The sequence below is a fragment of the Pteropus alecto genome, unplaced genomic scaffold (assembly GCF_000325575.1).
Source record: "Pteropus alecto unplaced genomic scaffold, ASM32557v1 scaffold7, whole genome shotgun sequence".
Lineage (NCBI taxonomy): Eukaryota > Metazoa > Chordata > Mammalia > Chiroptera > Pteropodidae > Pteropus > Pteropus alecto.
The window spans coordinates 37,982,332-38,002,727 of record NW_006494614.1 but is presented as its reverse complement, the minus strand read 5'-3'; the positions used below and the strand labels follow the sequence as shown (position 1 = coordinate 38,002,727).

Below are 20,396 nucleotides of genomic sequence, written 5' to 3'. Positions count from 1 at the left end.
CTCCTTTTTCCTTTAGTCCCAGGAATAGTAATGACTCCTAAATGTTTCTGACCTTTGAATGCCACACCACCTTTTTATTTTTTGAAATCCTGGCTTTACTTCTACAAAGTCTCTTCATCTGAATTCTTGTGGGTGAATTCTCTTTCTTCCCAGAACACTGATTACTTCAAAGTTCATGTTTAGTGCTAGACCATTGAGAATCTCACATTTTACTTATTCTAAAAACCCTGAATTCCTAGTTTTCCTAGAAAGAAAAATTAATTCTATCTAAAACAGAGATTTACTAAGTAAATCTTCTTAAGGTCCCAAAATGAATATTGGCAACACTCCTTGATATCCTAAAAGCCATAGCTGGAAAAACATGTTATGTGACTCTTATATCCAGTGCATTGCTCTGGAAAAGACAGAGAAGAAGCTGCAAAGGGGAGACGTTGTTTCTTGACTATAAATCCTGAGGGGTGAAAAGATGAGACCCCAAACTTCTGCAAGGCATAAACAAACTCACCGTCATCATTTCTGAATTCACTCGGATTGGAACTGTTGAGAGCAAATCAAGGATGTTAATAATGGCTCCCAGGCTGCCAGGAGATGAGCCGACTTCATGTGCCACCTTGTCTTTGCTAATAGAAAGACCTCTTAGGTATGAAGGCAGCTTCCTGTCCTGAGAGGGGCTCTTGATCAAAGCCTAGGAAAATAAAAGCCAACACAAACAGACACAAAAATCTTGCCAGTTAGTCCAGTCATCAGATCCTCCTGATTCTTCCATAACAAAATGTCTCATGTCTGTAGTTTCTTTTCTCTCCATTTCAATAAACATATCTCATAAAATAACTTACTTTTATCTTAAACTGTACATTTCAGAATGAACCATTACATAAGACCTCACAAATAGAAAAGGAACAGAAAAACATATGTCAACCTGATGACTAATTGAAAAAAAAAAAGGAAGTAGATTGCTAGAGGGTTAGATTAGAGTTGAGTAAAACTGACACTTGGATGGTTTGTATGGAAGCACATTTGCTACTCTTCGCTTTTTCTTATCGCTTACTTCGCTGATCATTAGGGTGACTTTGTCCCAATTTTCCTGGGACAGTTCTGGCTTATATCTGCTGTCCCGGTATAATTATTAACTGTGCCCTCTTTTATTTTCAAAAAGTGTCCTGATTTGGATGGTAAATGATAGGATCACCCTATGAATAATGATTATTCTTGTGTTTTCTAACTATCTAACTCCTAATTATAATTAAAAAATCTAATTCTATCTTCTCCATGAAGAACTTTGATGAGTGTTCCAACAGGGCAATATCTTCCTCTAAATGCATAAGTATTTGTTTTCTTTAATATATTTCACATTTGTATCTCTACCAATGTCATCTTGTGTTCTAATTTCAGTGTCTCCACTTAAATGAAAAGCTCCTTAACAATGTAAAGTGTGTGTTATATTTATTTATATCCTTCTCATATCCCATAATGCCTAACATAGTACAAGTTATTTAACTTGGCACATAGTAGGAGTGCAATAATATATATGTTAAATAGATAAATCAAATGGAGCATGATAGGCCTGTTTTTTCCTTTCCCATGAAAATGTATCTGGGTATCTAGAATTGGGACCAGCACCCAATGTTGAGTTCTCAGGATAATTTATATCCCCAATGCTTCATTCATCAAAGACCAACTCAGATGCCAAGTTTCTCAAGCAGAACTTCCTGATTATCCCAGCCAAAATTAATGTGTATTTAACATCTATATTTTCCATCAAATCAGAGGTCAAGTTCTAATTTGGCCTCTTTACCCTAATAGCATTTATAATAATGCTTTGCACATAGTAGGCATTTTCATGAATTTGGTGTAAGACAAGAAGAGAGGCAGAAGACAGATAAAGCACAAATCAATATCACCTCTTTTCCTCAATTCTCCAAGGGTAAAAAGATTTGGAACCAGTTGTCTAAAGACATCACTATTAACTATAACCCTTCTAGTTGCCTAATCGGTATTTATTTAGTGTAATTCATGGAATTTTAGAAGATTCTTATTCTAAATGACTTAAGTATGAGATGACATTTATTTATTTTGATGGAAAGTACAGAATTTTCCCCTACCACATAGCAGTAACCTCTATTGTAGGTAAGAGAGGTAAGCTAGTCCCTTCTGTAACTATAAATTACCTCTAAGGATTGAGGAGATCTCAGACTTGTACAAGCATAAAGCCCAACTATTTTTTTTTTCACTGATCAACCTTATTTTTTTATATTGCTCCTCTTTCTGTGAAGATTAGAGCTATTTGCTTGGTATCAAAATTATTCAAAGGAGAGAAGTTAGAGAGGATACTACTACCTGCCCCTTGCAGGTAACAGAGAGAAGGTATTGAAAAGGCAAGGTAAAGGTATACGGCCAGTTTTAGAGTAGCACACATATTTTGTTACCTCCACATTTGCATTTAAACAAAATTTTTAAGCATTTTTAAGGTTACATCTTCTTTGGAAATAAACAAGTAAAAGTAGCTTTGAGAGCAACACAAATCAGCACAAGGCCCATTTTCCTAAGTGCTGAGAAATACGATAAGCTAGACAGCTCTCCCCACCAAGAGGTCTGAATCAAAGGTTTAAAGATCACCTTGGCCAGCTGGAGCAGACTATTTATTGGGGCAGAGATGCAGTCATTTCTCTTCACCTTCCATTGAGACCCTACACATTTGTAAGTAATGATTCCACCAACGGGCCCTCCAGGGCTGCTGGGAAGGTTTGAAAACTGGCATAACTTCTGGATGACTCTCCCAGGCTCCCCAACACCTATTATGGGGTCTTGGCATGTGATGTTCTCTCCTGCATTGGAAACATGGAAATAAAAAGAACAACTGAAAAGAAGAGAAAAGATAGCGGAAATGGGGTCCAGCCTAGGTAGAATTTGATGTTTGAATTCAACTTTCCCTTTACTTTCAGTGATCTCTTTGACGTTAGCCAATTCCTTTATTTTGCACCTGATTTCCAAAAGCCTCTTAGTGCTTTCCACATACGTCTGACTTTAATCTGCACTTGTTCCTCCTAACAGAATCGATTTCTTCTGTGGCTTCTTCCCACCTTCAATCTCCAGGAATCTTCTCTCTACTGCCTATAATATCTAAGCCATGGAAAATAATGAGAGCTTAATGTGCACTCATCCAAATAAGAGCTATTCAGGTTTCCAAGAGCCTTGGGGACATAATGCCTTAATTCAAGGGATTCTCAACTCTGGCACATTAGAGTCCCCTGGAGAGCTTAGAAAATACTAATGTCCAGGCTCACTCCAGCCCAAGTAAATCAGAACCTCTCCAGCTGGGATTGAGGCATTAACAGTTTTTTAACTTTCTCCAGTGTTTCCAATGTACAGCCAAGGTTAAGAAGTACAGCCTTAATCCAAAGTTACAGTTAGCAGTAGGAATTCCAGGCGCCATGGCCTGAATGTCTAGGCAATATTTCTAAGAATTTCTTCCTTCTGGTTTCCCTTGAGGGCAACTCTATTTCACCTCTACTCAAGACTTGAATGGAAAAATGACATTTGTTGCACAATCTCTAATCTCCTGATTCTCTGATGAGCAGATTTCTCTCTTCACCAATTTTTAAATTTAACATTAATTGAGTTCTCAGCCATCGTATAGAATTTTGAAATACATAAGTAATGTTCTATGAGGAAAAGAAAGCAAAATCAGACTTGGTATGAAGGAGAAAATAAAAACAAAGACAAGTGAATAAAACATGTTGGCACTGGGCTAAGATAGGGGAACAATAAAGTGATCTTGGCTGCCCCCCAGAAGAGGTATGCTTGGCAGGGTAAGGAACAGTGACTCCAAGAGATAGGAGACTCTCAATTACTTCCTACTTTGGTGCCAGGCTCAGTTACCAACTGATGTAAGAAAAGCCACAAATCATTCAGTGAACTCAAATAGGCTTGATGATAGGGCTATGGATCCTTCTGATATCAGGAGTCCTATTGCAGAGAAGATTTCTGGAGGCAGGGATTACCTATGGTGGAAACCCAGGACCATCATGTATTCACTTGTTCTCCTATGCTACTGAGGAGAGCTCTTCAGTATGAGATATTATGAAATGATTCCACAAATCTGGCCTTCTACATTGAAAATATTATGTGGGGGGATATTGTCTCAGTGATTACAAATGATGGGAAAGATAGTTGCTTATTCTTCAGACTGATTCTTTTCATGTAGCCTTGTCTCAGGGTAACAGTGCTAGTGGGGACAGTTTTCCTTTGTTGAAACCTCAAGGGGTCTTAGCCCCACACAGACACTGCCCACTCTTATCTGCCCAGACTCAGCTGAAACATGACTTCATCTGCAAGGCTTTCTTGATCACTTTCTTCCCACCCACCACTCACAAAGTTAAACCAGGCAGCCTCTTCTGGCTGCCCACAATGTCTCTAGTTTAGCACTTGCCACATTATACGCGATACACATTTTTAATCATTACATCTCTCTCGACTAGCTTGGGGTCAAGAAACATGGCTATGGCTTATTTCTTTTCAACCTCCCCACCCCCATGCTCACGTAGCCCAAGGCGTGCCACATGAGGGTGCTTAACATACATTTGTTAAATGGGTGAATGAGGGAGTGAATGAATAAATGAATTGCTGCTCATGATTATAACATTTTTTAAAAATTTAAAATGCTCTCACCAGGAACCAGATTAAGCTTCATAGGTAGACTCCGGACTGAATTATTAGCAGCATTGGTAAAGTGACAAAACACATCAACATTTTTTGGACACCAGGAAACTGAGTTTGCCGTGAAATTCAATACGTAGCACACTTGCTTTCCATTAACTTCTTTTTCTAAGACAGAATTATTGAAAGAATTAAGTCACAATCTTAGTATCCCAAGCACAGATTTCGTTAAAATGACCCACTCTGGATACCTGTGCAAACTTTTCCCAGGAATGTGCCACATTCATTTTTAATGTGGTTTTTAAAATAACTCCAGCCTAGAGGTATGTAAGCCCACATTTGCATGCATCCTAGCCAAAACTTCACCATTTATGACTCCAAATCTATGCCCACAGTTTTAGAATCAGAATGCTTTTCAGAATGCCCTCTATCTACCTAAATCCCATCATGTCCCATGCATTTATCCTATCTACATTAGTTTAGAGTCCTCTCCTACACTAGACCATAAGGTCTTGGAGAGAAGGTATCTGGTCTTGCTTATCTTTCCATCTCCTAGCGTCTAGCTCAGTATTTGGCACATTGAGATAGCACTGAATACATCTATGCTGAACACAGAATGTTAAAAATGTTTGAATGTTTCAATATCCATATTTATTCCATATCTCTCTACCATGCAACTTTCTCTAAACTATCCAAATTTGTTGGGTCCCTACTTTTCTGAATTTGCAGTGTTCTTTTGACCTATATTGCTCATTTTGGATATTTAATGTTATATGCATCGCCTATATAATATGAGCCCTTCTACACATTAATATATGTGTCCCACTTCTTATCTCTCCTTTTCATTACCTACTATTTTGTTCTGCATTGAGTAAGTCCCCAAGAATTGTTGAAAGAATGAATGAGCTTGTGCATCACTCATGATGGTGTCTACGTTTTGAGATTTGAGGTGTGAGCTCATATTTGGTTGACCTTAATCTTTAAGAATCCTGAGAGATCTGGATTGAGGGTACATTCTACCAGAGAGGGTTTAATTTTTTTTAACCACATGTCATAGGGTGCTACCAATGGACCCTTTTACCCTTCAGTTTGGAGTTCCTGGACCACGTGGATAGCAAATATTCAAACTCCAAACATGAGTGAGGACAAGACAATTATAATTCTCAGGAAAAATTTTTGCCCACTCAGAGATGATGCCAAGCTCTTAACTCTGGCAGATGAATTTTGTTTTTCTGGTTTATTCTTTGACTGAGCATGTCACTCTTTGAGGGTCCTGACATTGTGCCGGTGTGGTAGAGGTACCCTAGCTACTGCACAGGGAGCAAGTCCTTTTTTCCATGACCTTCAGAGCCTTAAAACTCAAGGTTCTAGGTTTCTTAGATTGGCAGATGGCCTCAGGGAAGCCCCAGCATTAGCTAAAGCATTATCTTTTTTTTTCTTTTCCACTGTGTTTGGCCCTTGGTTATTTCTCTTACTTTCTTGCATGCTTAACTGTGCATTCAAAAAGGATTTTTGTGGTACTTTTATAGTATGTTGATTCATAGCATAGAAGGAGGGACTATCAAAATAACGGGTCTACAATAGTGAAGAAGTGGAAGGCCTATGAAGACATCTTAATACTGTCTTCAACAACTCCCGCTAAAAACAGTGGGCTCCATCCTCACAAACTCTTAAGATTTTGCCACAAACCGGTGAGCCAGCAGTTACAGAGCAAACTAGAATGTAAAAATGGCTCATGAGATTCTCTCTCTCTGATATACCCGGTCTCTGATGCAATCCCTGTATCTCTTTATTCTTAAGAGTAAATTTTCAGACTCCACATATAGTGAATACTACACACTAACGATTCAGCAGTTGGTGTCTTACCAGGAGGAAAGAAAACGGAATCGGCTTGGAAAGTTACTTTGTAGTGTTCATCCTCCTCGATGCAGCATTTGAAGTAATGGGAATCTTTGCATGAAATTGCAGCTTCCAAAGGGTCAACCATGATGTCCAGCTCTAGAGGCAGTGGGTGAACAGTGATATCTTTGGTCGCGACACTGTATGCATTTTTATATCTAAATATGCAGTAATAGGTTCCTGGGTAGAAGGAAGCAAAAATTAGATGGAATGAAATCATTGTTCCAAAAAGACATTTGCTGGGAAGGTTAAGAAGAAGCTTATTTGTCCCTGTTAAGCTTGGGTAAGGACACACCACACGTTCCTGGATACTGAGTAAGAAAAAGCTTGATCGACTTCCTTCCTGGATGCTCTATGTGGTTGAAGGACTGACCAAGAGCCACCTAAATAGTCACTTACTCTTACATAAAATTAAGCAGCTTATCCAAAGTCACACAGCTTGTTAGGGGTGGAATTGGGTTTCAGAACAGGTTTCCAATACCTACTCCAAGGTTCTTTTATTAACTATGGAATAAATGGAAATTTTCGTGTATGCTGGGATGGGAAGTTCTTTGAAAAACTTTGAAAGTCATCAGCCAGATGGAGTACTGTGATCCTGTGACACTCCTTCTTTCCATCTCTAAGTGAGTAGACTTTTCAGTTTCTAGGACCCATCATGGCACCACCAGGACTGTGTGGAGAGAGATAGAGATAGAAATGCGAGAGAGAGAGGGAGAAACAGACAGACAGACAGAGAGAGAGATGGAGAGAGAGATGGAGACAGAGACAGAGAGACAGATAGAGAATGGATTCTTGGAAGAGCCTGAGCTGTGGATCCTGGAATTAGATGTCTGATGTCTCACTGTTATTGAGAAAAGTCTAAAGATAAGAGGTTGGCTGACTTTGCTGGAGTAAAAGGGAAGGCGGCACCAGGAGTAGCTTGCATGCCCAGTGCTTGGTGAGACAGAGTGGACTGTGGAAAGTATTTGAGTTGAGCTTTTCAAAAGAACCTTTTCTCAGTGGACTTTGTGCCGGGGCCCATCAAAAGATGAGCTGCCATTCGAGCAGCCGCCATGAGGACAGTACTAGAAAGATTATAACAGTACCTATAGTTTAGTAAGACACTTTGTTTTTTTCCTACATTCTTTCTCTTTGCTCCAACTCTGAAGAAGCCAGAACAGCAACTAACCAGAAGATGAACAGGTAGAACAAAAACAGAGAAGAAACTCCTTTTAATTCTGTCAAGAGGGAAGGAAATTTTAAATTCAGTATAAAATGAAAGTGTAGCTGCTTTAGATGAGATAGATTTTTTTAGTACTTGAGTTTGAGACTGGTTAATAGTTTAATGTGACTGGAAGAGTTATGGCTGCTCATAAGTTATTGCCCAGTAGAAGAGATGAGCAATTTGGACAGGTAGGTGTAAGCTCGGCATGAGAAAAAAATATTCTCATTTTCCGATTTTATATAACCAAGTACAGCCAAATAATATCAAGTTACTTGTACACTGTTGCCTGGCCTCTATTTGTAAAAATGAAGAAGAACTGAGACTCACAGGATCTGGGCTGATTAATTGTACCGTAAATGAAAGACTTCAGAGTGAAGTGGTTAAGGGTTGGCCAAAAGAGCCAGGCAATTTCAGTTTCGTCCCAGTTCTGTCATTTATGACATGTATAACCTCAGATAATTTATTTAGCTTCCCTGAGCCTCAGTTTCCTCATCTGTAAGATGAGGATAATAATAGCATTATCTTCTTGGTTTATTGTTTTAAATGAATTAATACACTTAAATACTTAGCACAGTGCCTATTACATAGTAAGAGCTCAATGAAAGTCAGTTATTTGTGTAGCAGTTCTATTAAAGCCTCTTTCCCCCTCCCAAAGATGTGCATATTTTCCTAACATGAATAATGTGTAGCGATACATAAGAAATAAAATTGTTTCTATCTTTGGAACCAAGAATATAAATCCTTTACCTAGATTTTTTGATACCACAATTGGGTAAAACATTCCTAAGAGTCTGGTGAAAGTACTTTTAAAAGCAATCCTCTTAACATGCTGGCAAGAGCACAGGCTCTAGAATGAGAGGGACCAGTTCCAGTTCTGGCTCTACAACTTACTTAAGGTGTAGAAGCTTAGGTGTACTTACTATCCTCTCTGACTCTCGGTTTCCACATCTGTAAAATGGGAATAATGACCTCTTCCCCCAAAAGATTGTTGCATGGAATATGATGACATATTTAATGTAAAGTGGCTGGCACAGGCATATCTCAGGACAAGCCCTCCATGGATGGCAGCTATTACAGAGTGTATCCAGGGATGCAGGCGGCAGAGTAGAGTACTGGCCTTTCACTCACCATTCCATTCCCTCGTCGAGGTCGTCACCGTCAGCACTGACTCCGCTCCATCAGGATACTTCCTCGTGGTAAAAAACCTTTGGTATATTTTAATTCCCGCAGAAGTGTTCCAATACACCTCATCATAGTTACTCATATCACTGGTGCACTTTATAGAAAAGTTTTGTCCCTCAGAAACAGAAATTGGGTCCGGGGTTATTGTTATGTTGGCTGAAAGAATTCAAACAAAACAGACAAAAGAAAACCGACAAGTATGATGTTTAGTCTTTCTGGTGCCATGGACACATGAGTGAAATTTAAGATAGAGACAGAAAGTGCGGACCGTCCTGATTCTACTTGTGTCAACACGAGATTGGTACCTTGCTGCTCCTGGGCTTTACTTGTTTCTAGGCTGTTCCCGGTGGTGCTCTGAACTGTACTCATTTCCATCACATGCCTTAGGAACTCGTGCACTTCCCCCTTGTGGCTGGAATTATCTCCTGATGATCAGCAGGGCAAAAGGTTGCAAACTTAGGGGTGTTGTCTTAAACCCAGCTCCCTTCCAACCTCTTCCACGACAACTTAACGAATACTAAATGGCTCAGTTCTTGGAACAACTTCATTCTCTAGTCTTTTTAAATATTTTAAAAATTAATACCCCATTGTATTTTCATTTCTGTCTTTCTATATTTCTTCTCCATAAAAATGTGAGCCCCTCAATAGCAGGACTCTCTCTTCTGTGTCTGCACCCCCAACATTGAGCACTGGGTTCCCAGTCAGCACTTACTTAGAACTACATTTTAAGTAAGGGAATCATAGGGTTAATCGCCCAAATAATTATATAGCCTCAGGCGAACCAGGCTGCATAGGCACCCTAACTATCAGTCTCTCTCTATTTATCTCTCTTTCAGGGAATTATTCGTGAGGCTTTACTCACCAAAAATGGTAACAAGACCTTTACAAATATAAAAACTCGTATGAAAGTGCCACTATTTTTGCCTCGTGCTCTATCTTTCCATTCCTCTTAAAACATGTCTTTTACACAGTTGACATTTCAAAATGCCATTCACTTCTGTCTTCCATAGGCAAACAACTTCATGCCTCAAGTCCACCGATGCTGGCCTACTTTTCCAATCAGTATAAAATCTTACATTTAGCATAATCGAAAGAAATCAGGGCTTTCCATAACACATTTTACAAAGTGGGATTCGAATGTTCAGATAGAGCTTCAAAGTCATACAAGCATAGATTACTATGTTCCTCACATTGGATCTTGAGATGGCTTTCTAAGGTTTAGCAAATCTTGAGAGAGAGAGAGGAGAAAAAGGCTCATGGAACCATGAATACGGTTCCCTTGATTCTCAGGTGAGGTCCAAACCACCAGACCAGTGGTTTTCAATGAAATCTAAACCTGTCCCCTAAGGTAGCCAAAAGCCGACCGAAGGACACAACTCTGAGTTAAAACGTGCAGTGCACAAATTACTCTCACTACAGACAACTGCAAACGGCTCGAAAAGACCCATGAACTCTTCTATGGCAATCATGTTTTCAAGTAAACCTAATCTTGCTCTTTTTAAAAATTCCAAGTCACGGTAATAAAAAATATGAAAGAGAGTAACAAGTATATTTATATTATTCCTTTCTCAAAATTGTTCAGAGGTGGGGTCTGATGATTTCTCTAAATAGTTTATTTTTGTAATCTGGGTAGAAAAACAAGTTAGCCCTATTTTGCCAATAGAGCTAAAGTTATAATGCTTTATGATATGAGGAGAATAAATGCTATTTTTAAGGAGCCTGAGTAAGCTGAATTAATTGAAATACTGAAACACACTGTTACAACTGTACAATAACTATGAACTATCAGATTGTTAAAGCTTTGTGCAGCCTTCTTCCTAGGACAGGTGAAGTGGGAGAGGAAGAAGGACAGACAGAGGTGAAGGGTGGTGCAGAATGAGTCAAGCTATGTTGTTGTAATCCCAGAGAGGGAGAATGAAATTATGGAAGGAAAAAGAAAGTTAGACGTATTTTCTTCCTTATAAATTCTATGATCAAATGGGACTAATCTGAGTGTGAAACTCTGCTTCTCAGTTCACTTTCTGTTTTACCAGCACAATGAAGGCTCTCCCTTCCCTTCGGCCACTGTTTCCTGCCCCTCCCCTTCCAGATTTGAAAGACTTCATCTGATTTAAATGACAGAGAGGGAAATCTTCTGTTTCCCATTTTGTGATTTACCCCAACAGCACTCCCACTACCAGGGAAGCCCCTGCTTTATCGCTCATGGATGTTCCCCGTTGACTGGCAGCCCTTGGTTTGAGGTGCAAGGCTAAAAATTCTAGTAAGAGTCCTTACCCACAGACGTAAATGTCACTTCTATGTTCTTAGTTCCTCGGGCTCCATGGGCACTGATGAACTCACAAGTATAGATGACTGTTGTTCCACTTAGACACTGAGTTCCGTCGGCCTTGAGAATGTAATTACTGCAGCTGGAATCTAAGTCTGTTTCAGAGTTTCCTGCAATGACATAAATAGTTCTTTGGCTGTCACAGCTGGTTGACTCTCTGATTTAGTAACAGAGGCCAAATCAGTGAAAAATAATGATTTAAATTAGATATTTTTTCTTTGAATGGAGAGTTGGCAGGACAGTGCAATGGTTAAGTCTGCAGACTCTGGAGCTAGGTTGTCTGGCTGCAGATCCCAGATCTTACCACTTACTGGCAGGGCATTGTTGAGAAAGTCACTAAACTACTCCATGCCTCAGTTTCTCCAGATGTAAAATGGAGAGAAATAATAATAGCTATGGACCAGGACTGTAATCAGATAAAATTAGTTAATATATGTAATTACCTAGAACAGCGCCTGGCTGAGGCCTGCCCCGTTAGTGATGATCATCAGTGTGAAAATTTTTTTTTTAATTTTTAAATTAAAAAAAAAAGAAACAAGATCTTTGGTTATGATTCAACTAAAAAGAAAAAATGTCAGATTAGTTAAATTATTATTACTATTATCATTATTATTATTATTATTATTGAAAGGAGGAAGACATAAGACTGAAACATCTTATATTCATCTCATTTGAAAAATTTGTTTCCTCTTATTAGTCTATATGTTTTAGTGGAAGCTTAAGTTCTCACTTTTATAGGTTACCAGCCATTTCCTCTAAAAAATAGCTCCTCTTCCATATAAATATCTTGCTTTTCATTCCCCAGATGACATGTCCTCTAAGCCACCTTTACTTCCTGCCTATGGCTCTATAATATCCCCCTGGCGGATGCCTTCTACTGCCGTCCCTCTCTCCTCCAATCTTGCCATGTATTCTTTATTTTTTTATTTTTTTATTTTTTTAGGTGAGGCATCCCTTGGTTCACCTCACAGATTGCAAGGATCTTGTCAGTTTATAATCCCTTATTTTTTATTTTTATTTTTTATTTTTATGCCTACAGCACCTGGTCTTCCTAGGTGGTCTCCCATCCGAGTACTAACCAGGCCCGACCCTGCTTAGCTTCTGAGATCAGACGGGATGGGGCTTGTTCAAGGTGGCATGGCCATAGACTTGCCATGTGTTCTTAAGGCATCCTTCAAACACTGTCAATCTTCCAAAATTTAAGGAAAAAGAATAAACCTTCATAATAAACCAATGTAAATGCATTTTTTTCAGTCTCAGTTGGATAATCAGTGGTATTTGAAATAATTTGATTGATGTATAGCCAGCTTTTCTCTTCAGTCTCCAAAATGGTTGTTCAAAAACACAAAATTGATTTTCATCTTCACCCACCTTAACTAAATTACCTCCTAGTTCATAGGCACAAGTGTTTCTACTTATCTCTATGGCTCACTCCTCCACTTATTTTCTGCAAACTCACTTCTTCGATTTCCTCCAGGCCTTATTCTATCCTTTATCATTCCTCTCCCTTGTGTTTTTAATCTTTCCTGGAGATTTTCATGCCAACCACCAAATATATTCAAGTCTTCCCCTCCTAAAATAATCTGTCTCCCAAATCTGAAAGCTCTTCTAGCCACCACAGCATTTTCTTTCTCTCTTTGCACTGCAAAGCTCTGCATTTGTCACCTTTAGTCTTCCACTCCCACTTTTCTTCAGACCATTGTAATTTACTTTCTTTCTCCTATACTCTACCTAAAGTGTTCTTTAAGGTCAACTGTGATTTCCTCTTTTTCGCATCCAGTGGCTTCTTCTCATGCTACCTGGAGCATCCTGTTCTGTTGATCACCTTCTCTGTGACTTGGCTCACTCAGTTCCACAAGTCTTTCTTGCTTCTCTTCTCTCTTTATCCCTATTTCTGGGTCTACTTCCTAGGCTACTTCATAAATATTGCTGTCTCCCAGGATAGTGACTTTGCCCCAAGCATTCTGATATTGACCTTTTCCTTATCTGTTTCTCTTCTCTCTCATTGGGCAATCTCATCTACACCCATGGCTTCTATTATATCCTGTATTTGGATAACCAGCCCCTCTATCTCTAAGAGAAACACTCTTGTTGGAAACCCAGAAGCAGGTTCTCAGGTATCACTTTGAATTTGAAGTACCTCCAACTCAACATGTCCCACTAAGAACTTGTCTTTCTTCTCCATAGACAAAACCCATCCATGTTCTAATGTTTCTTCTCTTTGCTATTGGCAGTTCACAGAATTAAAAATCTTGAGGTCGCTTTTAATTATATTTCCTCACATTCCAGTTCCAATCAGTTGTAACATTTTTCAGGTTATACTTCTAAAACATCTCATAACTGTCTTATCCACTCCAACTCATGGTCACTCGCCTGGGCCCCAATTGCATGCTGTTGTAACTGAGTCTTTATTTTGGTTATTTGCCCCATTCAATCTATTGGCTACACTAGCTTAAAATTTGTTTTTATTTTTATTCTTATTTTCTAAATTCGCTTTTCTAAAGTTCAGCCCATTCATCCCTGATCAGCCATTCTCTCCTTTTATCTTTAAAATCTCATCATTGTCTACAAAATAAACTAAAATCTCCTTAGTGTGGTATATGTATTTATTCACAGTATAATTCCAATCTGCCTTTGTACTCTTTATCTCATCTATATTACTCTTTTAAAAACCAGGTCAACTCTTGGAACTTCAGCATGCCCTGTAGCTTCGTACTTTATACCTGTGTTCAAACCTGGAATATTCTCCATCCCTCCTCCTATTGACTTTTACTCATCCTTCAAGCTCAGCTTTTCTCACTAAACTAATGTGCAAGACAATGAGCTATGTAAGATAGAGCATAAAAGAGATGTACAGAAATAATTATAATACACACTAGATAAATTTCATAAGAGTGAAATGAATATATTATGAAGATTAAAGGAGGGAAGTTTTAGCTGGGAGACTAGGCAAGATTTCAGAGAAGAGGGACGATTTGCTCTAGGACTTGAAAGACACAGATAGAAATGATGGCTGTGATGTTCTGATATGCAGTTCTATGCGGGTTATGTGTGTGTGAATCAGCCCTCTTTGGAGAACTTGGGTATTCCACAAACCTGCTTCAGGAGCTGGGGCTGGGTTCGGGGGTGGGAGGGTAATAAGCCATGTGGGCTCTATAGCTTTTCTATAACTCAAGTAGCCCCACTCTGGTCTGCTTTACATATCAGATGTGTAATCCTCAACCAGTGGCAATTTTGCCTCTTTGGGGGACATTTGGCAATATCCGGGGACATTTTTGTCTATCATAACTGAGGGTACTACTGGCATCTAGTGAGTAGAGGCCGAGGATGCTGATAAACATTTGGCAATGCACAGGACAGGGCCTCTCAACAGAGAATGATCTAAAATGTTGCTATGCTGAGGTTGGGAAACCCCACATTAAACAACCACACAAGATTTTGATTAAAAAAAGGATTCTACAGTTAAATCAGAAACCACTGATATAAGCCAATGTACAGAAGCAGCAGCATGCTTGTCTTGTTTGGGAAAACTAGTATTTCTGTGAGGCTAAAACCTGTAGGGAGAGTGGAGATAAGGTTCCAAAGAGATCGTAAACTCGGAAAACAAAAGTGGGACCTCTGAATTGGCGGCATTCACACTGTATTTCATACAATATCCTTGGAGCTGTGCACCTCGGGGTCTTGCCCAGAAAGTATTGAATGCAGCTAAGCAAGTGTCCCTTTCTGAAGAAGGGATGGTATGCAATTACGAGTATGCTGCTCAAGGTCGGATAATATCCAAGGAAGATTTCCCACCACCGCAAAGGAAAGCGAGGGCATGGTTTTTAACTCATTTCTTGTTTAGAGAAAAAAAAAAAAACATGCAGCTTGCTGCCAGTGTTAATTTAATTTTACATAAATATGCTCTTTGACTGGTTTTCGATGTGAAAATAAAATATAAAAACTGTTCTTGGAGCTATTTCTAACTAGAACTTGTCTCTAATCCTAATGTAACAGAAATACATATGATGATCAGAATTTAATAATTTTTTGTGTGTGTGGTAAATTTCAAAGCACAGAACAACACAAAGCAGGACATCACGTTCCACACAAAAATAGCACATTTCTCTCCGAATCCTCTTGCCATCATTCGTTTACAGCATTTGTTCCCAAAGATTATCGATATAGTAGAGTGATGCGAAAATAATAATAAAAGCGAGGTATTTCGTGGCAAACTTTGAGGGTTAGGTTAGGACTGTAATTTGTGAGTTATCTCGGGGTAAATACTGCAGGCACAAGAGCCTCCAGCAAGTATTCTCGGGACAAATGGGAAAGGGGTTAAAGCTATCATCATCAGAAAATAGTTACTGTGGCAGATTCACGTGGCAGATTCACGGTATTCAGGTCTGTTTTAAATGTTTACATTTATCATCTCAGTTATTCACCCCTCAGAAGTCTTGTGAAGTAGGAACCATTATCATTATTTAGTAAACTAAAGTCAATGACATGACCCAGCTCCTGCACCAGGAAGAGGGCACATTCCCGGCCTGGAATCACAGCTTTTCAGGACCCTAGACTATCTTACTGGAAAGCATGAGTTGTAAGGTTGATTTTTCCAGAAGACATGGCTAAAGTTCTTTCTTTTCCCTTTTCCTTTTTTTAAATCCAATTTTGTGGAATCGATATTTAAAATCAGATTCATCTATGGCATCACTTAGGAACACAGAGAGGGACACGGTGGAGAAGGAGAGAAAGCGGTGGGGAAGGAGATGGCACACTTTGCCACTGTCAGGGAGACCCCGAACACCTCAATTTTCTAGTGTGTAAATGAAAGATTGGACTAAATCCATGGTTCCCATGCCCCTTTGCCCAGTAAAATCTCCTGTGAAATTTAAGAAAATATGCCACTGCCTGGAGCCCAGTCCCAGAGATTCTGATTTAGTTGCTCCAGAGGGGAGCTCTGACACCTGGTCTTTTTAAAAAGCAAAAAAGCTGAGCCTCATGTGCAGCCACAATGAGAATGCTGCCTCTAACCAGCTACTTGCTAATTCTAGTTGCTTCTCTACTTAGGTCTCACCTTAGTCCCTGAGGCAGGCCTGCTTCTAGTGGCACTTTATAAAGTGACTTGAAAGCCACAAGACTGATTTCCATTCAATAAGGGAAAAAAGGCATTCTTACTTTTTTATCTCTTACTTATGCTCTGTTTGGCTGCAAAAAGAACATTTAGACAGCACACGATCACACACTATAACACAAACTAAAAAGCTTAAGTGGGGTAATTGGGGAGAAAGACACAAAAAGGGAGGTCATGGAGTTTGAGCCTGTTTCCCCTCACAGGTCACTCAGTATGCTGCTTCACGTTGTCATATGCCTTGACAGTCAGCCAGGAGGGAGCTGACACCCTCTTGTAAAGATTCAATTGTTTTATAAATATTCTGCATGATGATGGGCCAAGGGAATGTGGATGCGCCACGAAGAGGTTTATGAACTCATTTGGGAAGTGTCCTAACGTGTGGGCAAAGTGGGAATTAAGGCTTCATTGTTTTTTATCATCATACCACATAAGAATAGCTATGGTGAGTCTGTGAACTCTGTTGCCCCTAAATTCCCTCAGCTTGTCAGTACATTCCTATACAAGCAGAGTTAGTATTGGATACAGAAAAACTACAACCTGCACTAATAATACCAACAATTATTACCTGTGCTATTACTACTACTACTATTACTACTACTATTAATACTAGAGTAGTCCCCCTTTATCTGAAGTTTCGCTTTCTGCCATTTCAGCTGCCCATAGTCAACTATGGTCTGAAAATATTACAAGGAAAATTCCGGAAATAAACAATTCATAAGTTTTGAATTGCACGTCATTCTCAGTAGTGTGATGACATCTTGTGCTATCCAGCTCCGTTCCACCCAGGATGTGAATCATCTTTTTGTCTAGCAAATCCATGCCGTACGTACAGCATAGTAAGATATTTTGAGAGAGACCACATTCACATAACTTTTATTATAACGCATCGTTATAATTGTTTTTCTTTACTATTAGTTATTTTTAATCTCTTACTGTGCCTAATTTATAAATCAAAATTTATCATAGGTATGTATGCATAGGAAAAAAGTACTTACTATCTGTGGCTTCAGGCATCCAATTACTATTAGTTATTTTTAATCTCTTACTGTGCCTATTTTATAAATCAAACTTTAGCATAGGTATGTATGCATAGGAAAAAAACAGTATATCAAGGGTGTAGTACTTACTATCTGTGGCTTCAGGCATCCACTGGGTGTCTTGGAATGTATCTCCCATGGATAAGGGGCCACTACCGTATTACTTCTGCTACCACTATCATTAATATCATAGTTGGCACCCACTGACTTGAAAAACCACAAAAATCCCTCCCTGTTCAAGAAACCCCCTCTCTTAAAGCTAGAAATTCGACCATTGCCGATTACTCCTTTCTGTCTTACCTCCTTCCAGAGTGTTTTGAAAATGAACACATCTGTTTTGGGAAGAGGTAACACATTCAAATGTTTGGGGTGAATTATTTATCTAGATTGCTTCCTACTGACCAGAAAAAAAATGGCTGCTAAAGCACTTGGGAAATTTGGAAAAAGATTGCTGTAGAGAGGGGGCAGCACGGGACAGGGGAGAAGGGCAGGGTGCAGAGAGCAGAAGCTAAATTCATCAGAGACCTGATTTCTGTAGGTCCCAGGCGGCCAGCCCTGTGACAGGAAATCCATTGTTCTGCAGTCGGTTCAGCCAACACTGGGCACTAGGAATGTCTGAAGAAGTGGTGGCTACAGAGAGGTCCCTGAGCATCTGCACTGCAGACTTCCTGGTTCCTCTACCAGAGAGCAAGGCTTTTCATCTCTGAGTTGAAAGCTTCTAAGTCAATACCACGGGAGTTTGCAAGGTCTTTCTCCCATCTGGCAGTTCCTTCAGGATGCTCACACCTCCTCTTCCTTAAAAATCAAGGAAGTGACTAAATGTACCATGTGTCAACATTTTCAATAGTTATAAGATGCCTTTCCCATTCTTATGAGTGCTTTAAAGTTGAATACAAATGCTGCAGCTGAAATATGCTTTGCAAAACAGCTGTGCTCAGGAAAAGTTGCATGTAAATTGATCATTATTTTATTTTTATAATTTAATATAGTCTGTTAGCAAAGTCTTTGTAATATAAAGTCTCTGCCAACACTAATGTAGTTCATGGGTAAAGCCACATTTTACTTTAATTATTATTATTATTTTTTTTAATGCAAAGATGAATACTTAGTACTGTCATTTCTTAAGGGAAGGACTGGATCTTATTACATGAGGGTTCTAGGTAGAAAACAATCTTCTGCTTCAGTACAAACTCTTCCAAAAAGTCAGCTCACTCCAGTGCTGGCTCACCAGACATGATAATATAGTTTGGCCAAGATAAACACTGGTCTTATGAAACAAGGCTTGATGTGAATTCCAATTCTTTTTCTTTCCCTCTTGTGACAACCTTGAATAAGTCATTTAATTTGGACCTCAATTTTCTTATTTGAAAATTGGAGGCAACAAATGCCAGCTTCAAACTTGTGGTCAAGTTTAAATGTGATTAAAAGTAATATGGGTTTCTTTTAATTGGTTAATTATAAACTGTTACATAAAACAGAGTCAGCATTTCTATTTGAATTTATTATTATTATTATCATTCATCAGTATAAACCTGAAGGGGTGGTAGGGAATTCAAGTATGACCTCAGATCTAAAATAAAAGCAAACAGGATCAGAAATTGACAGGAAACAATTGAAAGGCAAACAGGTCTACACAGAGAGAGGAAAAAAAAACAAAAAACCAAAAACCCAGAGACCCAAACTTAGATAATATAGAAGAAAGTGTGGATATAAAGGCAGAAGAATGAGAAGGACAGACAGCAAGAGAAGAGACACAGAAATGAGAAGTTCCAAGGCAGACTCCTGAAGCAAAGCCAATGACTCACCCTTAGCTCTATGCTGAGGAGGGAAAGGAAAGGAAGGGGGGGACAAGATTTTCTGTAGGCTGGAGATGTTATGAAGCTAAGTTATCAGGTCACTCCCTCTTGGGTCTTCTCTGCCAGCATCTTGTCTACAATCCATGACATTTGTATGTACATATTTTTGGAATTTTGTTCTAGAATGGCTAAGCTGGAGCTGGCATCAAACCTAGTACTTTTTCACAGTCTGTAGTCTGGAAAAAAAAACAGCCATCTGACATTTCTTCTTTTACTCACGGCATCTCCCAATTTTTCTTGGCCAAAAGGCAAAAACCTATTTGCAAAAGGGTATCTAACGTTCTTACCTGGAATGTTTATCTTCCCCTCCTGCTTCCATTCTATTTTACTCCAGTTAACGCTAATCTCACTGCAGCAGTTCAAAGATACAGGATTGTTATCACACGTCACCTTCATTTCTTCATTTGCCAAAATTCGGATGGGTGTAACATTAATTCTTTTTCTTGACTCATATTCAAAAATATCTAATGTCAGTTTGCAACTATATTCACCTGCAAAGAATACACAAAAGCATTTACTATTACTACATACATGTATCACCTTAGAAGAAGAATAGCCTCATCTCATGTGTCATGTCAGTGCTTCAAAAAACACCATTTTCAAAAGCATCTGAGACTTGGTCTAAACAACCCTAGAGGAACATGTAGGAAATGCAAGTCAGTGCAGATATTTCTGATGTTACAAGGTAAAAAGTAGAGGGATCTTCTAAGGAAAAAGCAGAAATCTCAGAGGCTTTGCTGGTAAGAGAAAAATGTGGGGATAGACGAAATAGAAAGGAAAAATTGGAAAGCCTTGGAGAATTAGAAGATTGTGGATAATTTGGGTAAAATCCGAATTGACAAAGATATGATAGGACCCATGTGTCCACAACCCAATTTCTCATTCAGAGAAACTTCTCATTCTGGATTACGATGGGGTTATTAAATTCTAGAATGTCAGGTTTAAGACTTGCTTCTACAGTGGCTGGGAGGGACAGACAAGTGGGGGCAAATGGAAGGGATTATAATGGAGTATAAAAAAATGGGTGGTAGGATAGATGTGCTCACTATTCCAATTATGATGATAGTTTCACAGGTGTATATATATGTCAAAAATTATTAAATCGTATACTTTAAATGTGTAC

General features: G+C 39.0%; 1 protein-coding gene and 1 pseudogene across 1 annotated transcript in view; both read right to left on the bottom strand.

The window, feature by feature from the left end:
• Nucleotides 1–20,396, bottom strand: part of ADGRF5 (adhesion G protein-coupled receptor F5) — a 53,469-nt gene that overhangs the window by 6,994 nt on the left and 26,079 nt on the right. The window contains exons 9-15 of the mRNA XM_006926474.1: nucleotides 19,561–19,764; nucleotides 11,216–11,377; nucleotides 8,888–9,097; nucleotides 6,523–6,735; nucleotides 4,669–4,824; nucleotides 2,617–2,825; nucleotides 506–685 (exon numbers count right to left, since the gene is read on the bottom strand). Coding sequence (XP_006926536.1) covers nucleotides 506–685; nucleotides 2,617–2,825; nucleotides 4,669–4,824; nucleotides 6,523–6,735; nucleotides 8,888–9,097; nucleotides 11,216–11,377; nucleotides 19,561–19,764 — 1,334 coding nt within the window. The remainder of the gene's footprint in view (nucleotides 1–505; nucleotides 686–2,616; nucleotides 2,826–4,668; nucleotides 4,825–6,522; nucleotides 6,736–8,887; nucleotides 9,098–11,215; nucleotides 11,378–19,560; nucleotides 19,765–20,396) is intronic.
• On the bottom strand, nucleotides 12,298–12,416 carry LOC112474699 (annotated as a pseudogene).